The sequence below is a fragment of the Branchiostoma belcheri genome, unplaced genomic scaffold, assembly GCF_001625305.1.
Source record: "Branchiostoma belcheri isolate BF01 breed outbred unplaced genomic scaffold, Haploidv18h27 scaffold106, whole genome shotgun sequence".
NCBI lineage: Eukaryota > Metazoa > Chordata > Leptocardii > Amphioxiformes > Branchiostomatidae > Branchiostoma > Branchiostoma belcheri.
Window position 1 is genome coordinate 1,222,553 of NW_017802447.1, and position 3,208 is coordinate 1,225,760.

The 3,208-nt window shown below is 41.5% G+C and overlaps 1 protein-coding gene across 1 annotated transcript; it reads left to right on the forward strand.

Annotated features, from left to right (window-relative positions):
- Window positions 1–120: 120 nt before the first annotated feature.
- LOC109478216 lies at window positions 121–1,667 on the forward strand. Its single transcript, XM_019779677.1, has 2 exons — window positions 121–904; window positions 1,225–1,667. The coding sequence occupies exons 1-2, from the start codon at window positions 188–190 to the stop codon at window positions 1,324–1,326; spliced, it is 819 nt and encodes a 272-aa protein (XP_019635236.1). The 5' UTR covers window positions 121–187; the 3' UTR covers window positions 1,327–1,667.
- The last annotated feature ends 1,541 nt before the right edge of the window (window positions 1,668–3,208 follow it).

The following is a 3,208-nucleotide window of genomic DNA, read 5'->3' on the forward strand; positions in this document are numbered from 1 at the left end:
AACCCCTAGTTCCTGAAAAGGTCATTGGCTTTTGGCAAAGCTCTAAACCTAAAGCTTGAGGAAGTTTTTCTGTGGAGTCTGAACTGAAAACTTTCTCTTCTTGTATCTAACATCTGACTTTTTGAGTTACCTATTCTGGCAAAACTACGGATCTCTGTTAAGGTGTCGTACGTTTGGAGGCTGAACCATGTATCTTCATGTGAGGGTGATTTTGAGCAGTGTTCTGTTTATCCTTGTCTCAGGTGACCTGTTCAGGAACAAAGACTACTATAACTACGACTACACCGACGATGACAATGAAGATGAGACACTCAACGACGGGGAGACAGACAACACGACGACAGGTAACGCGACGTCACTTCCGGTCACGATCAGCAACAACGCCACATCAGCAGTCAACCTGACCTTTGTTCAGTCCAACAACACAGGCACGACTACTCCTAGTGACGACAGCATCGAAACGTCAACAACGAAACAAGATGTCATAGAAGACATATTTGAACTTGTTGACTACGAAGATGTCAAGGACGAGTACGGGACAACCACCACTGGGCGGGGTTTCTCTACTACAAGTCTTCTTGAAGATGGGGATAAGATTGAGGTTGAGGATGACAACGGGACAACAGGTGGAGTCAACAGATCCACCTCCCTACAGTCGGCCACCACGCCAACTATTACTGTGAACGAGAGCTCGTCGTTACCAGGGAAACGGAACGGCAGCTTCCCTGTGTACACCGGGAACAAGAACAAGGGCGATAACATCCACCACCGCCAGGGGGCAGGCCTTCCTGACTCGGACCAGTTGAAGAAAGAAGAACAGATGAATTACTACGCCGTGCTGCTTGGCTGCAGCGGGCTCCTTATAGCAACACTTCTCTATGTTATCTACAAGAACAAGAGGGCGGTAAGTCATTCTTCTGAAACCCGAGATTATAGCAGCATATTCTGTTAAAATTGGAATAGCCGGGTCCTTCTTTTAAAAAGAAAGGCCTAGCTATAGTTCCAGGGCATCATAGATTTGAGACAATGACAGCACTTAGACGGACTGGCCAGTTTCTCTCTCCTTGTTTTGTGATGTTAAAAAATGAGAGTAGTTTTTGTCTATAACTTCTTTACAAATCTCCTTTTTCTCTTTAGCGTATAGAAGTCGCAAGGGACAGTAAAAAAAGTATTTCGTCTTCCACTCGTACAGTATTGATAGGTTCTTGTCTCTGCCCTCCACAGATCGCCATGCTGATAGCGACAGGACGTCGGGAGTACCGCAGCGCGCCCAGGCCCAAGCGGACAGACGGGTACCAACGTCTGGGGCAGCAGGACATCGCTTAGACGCTATCCAAACCTAGATTCAGTCTGCCAAAATGGAGCCAAAAGATTTAATTAAGTCAAGTTCACACAGTTTGTAAGTTTAATTTAATAGCACATCACCCTGACATGTACGACGTTAAACATTGTTGTTTACAATCCTTAGGTAATCCTTACAATTCAATGTATAATTGTCGTTAGACAGCTGTTATTTGGTTAGAAAAGTTGATCAACTGATGAAACATACAAAGAGGACCTTATTTGCATAGTCAGTCGTAAAGAGTATATCATTTGCCGAAGGTATGAGATCGTGGAACTCTTGTTTGTTTTGGCATAAATCCAAAACGATGCTTTTTGTCGAGTGTGGTGACATCACCATTAACATGGAGAAAAGTAATATATGTAATAGAAAATTATGTTTATGGAACAGAATGAGAGATTAAGTTAGAATTCAACGAGAATTTTCAAAGTAAAAACAATCAGGTAAATGATTTCATGGAAAGCTGTTGTACACCTATTAAAACTATTGTAAAATAAGAAACAGCATTCAGGCCGTTTCATATACTTGTCTTTATTCAATGTTGATCCCTTGAAATAAACGATGAGATGAAAGAAATATTTTCTTGAGGTTGAATGATAAGTAAAAGAACAATATTTGTAAAGCAAACTGTTACAAAATAATGGCCACTTTGCCTCATGGCATGGCGATTGTCTACTTCGTTACGATTAATCTAATTTTTTACTTAGTTGATAATTACGAAATATGCAAATCCTGGTGATCCAATATCAGGTGGCAGGACCACGCGGTTTCAAGATGGCGAGTGGGTTTGGAAGGGGCAGAACTCGGCGGATAAATTCGTCTTGAAAGACGCGCTACGTGCGTTTTAGGAGGTGAGTGCCGCTTAACATTGTCCTCTATATTCTCGTAATCATTGTAAGTGAACGTACAGGAACGAAATGAAGCAAAAACACGGAACAGTGTGAATTATTTGCTGCGACGTTGCCCTGGGTTTAATTCTACACTTAGTAAAATGGCCACTGGAAGGCGCCCCTAGGCCTTTGCGTGCCCCGAGATGCTCTTATTGAACGGAAAAAACGATGTAGAAAGTCAGTCAAACTCACTAGGAACCTTCTCATACAATTACGGACATTATATCAAGAACGTGTATTTGAACCGTACTAGTTAAACAGCACCAATGCTAAGTTCAATGGGGTGCATTTCGCATATTAATTACTAGGTGGCGCTTTTAGACCGCGAGAAAAACTGTACCATGCATGCCATGCGTTGTTGTGTTGATTTCAACAACAGCATTTCGTCCTAGTGTCTTCGGTGAACTTCTCGGTGTTTGTAAACCGTTAAATATTGGTATTCCGGGGCCAGCAGCTGGCTGCAGGGACAAGACAGCACCGGGCTTACATTGAGGTAACGTTAATGACAGAATTTTCTATAATGTGGAAGAATGATTAGTTCCTTGGTTTCAGGGTACAAAGCTGAGTGGGAGGGGGGCACAAACTCAATTCTAACTTACAGTTACAAAATAGTGTAACGTTAGAGGACTAAATTAAACTGTTTCTTAATAATAAATAACGTTAACTGATGCGTATTTTCCATCCAGGTTCACATCATTTAACTATTTTACGGTGACTTAGATAATACTTTTGTGTATTAAAGCTCATGCAAATAAAATTCGACCTTGTATCATGAATGACAAGTTGTATGAAAATATGCTGTTTGACAAGACATGGGCTTTCTTGATTTGTACAGGGGAGGTACATCTGGCCCTAGACATGAACCTCTGCTTGTCTGACAGGTAAGTGACATTTTTATAACCAATTGCAAGGAATTTTATTATAAAGTACACATGTAGTTATGTATAACATGTCATAGGACAACATTCACACTGGA

Bases quoted from the DNA above. Each gene is read 5' to 3' on its own strand.
- LOC109478216 (XM_019779677.1), top strand. From the start codon at position 188: ATGTATCTTCATGTGAGGGTGATTTTGAGCAGTGTTCTGTTTATCCTT. The intron at 905-1,224 runs GTAAGTCATTCT...TGCCCTCCACAG, and splicing joins TCTACAAGAACAAGAGGGCG to ATCGCCATGCTGATAGCGAC.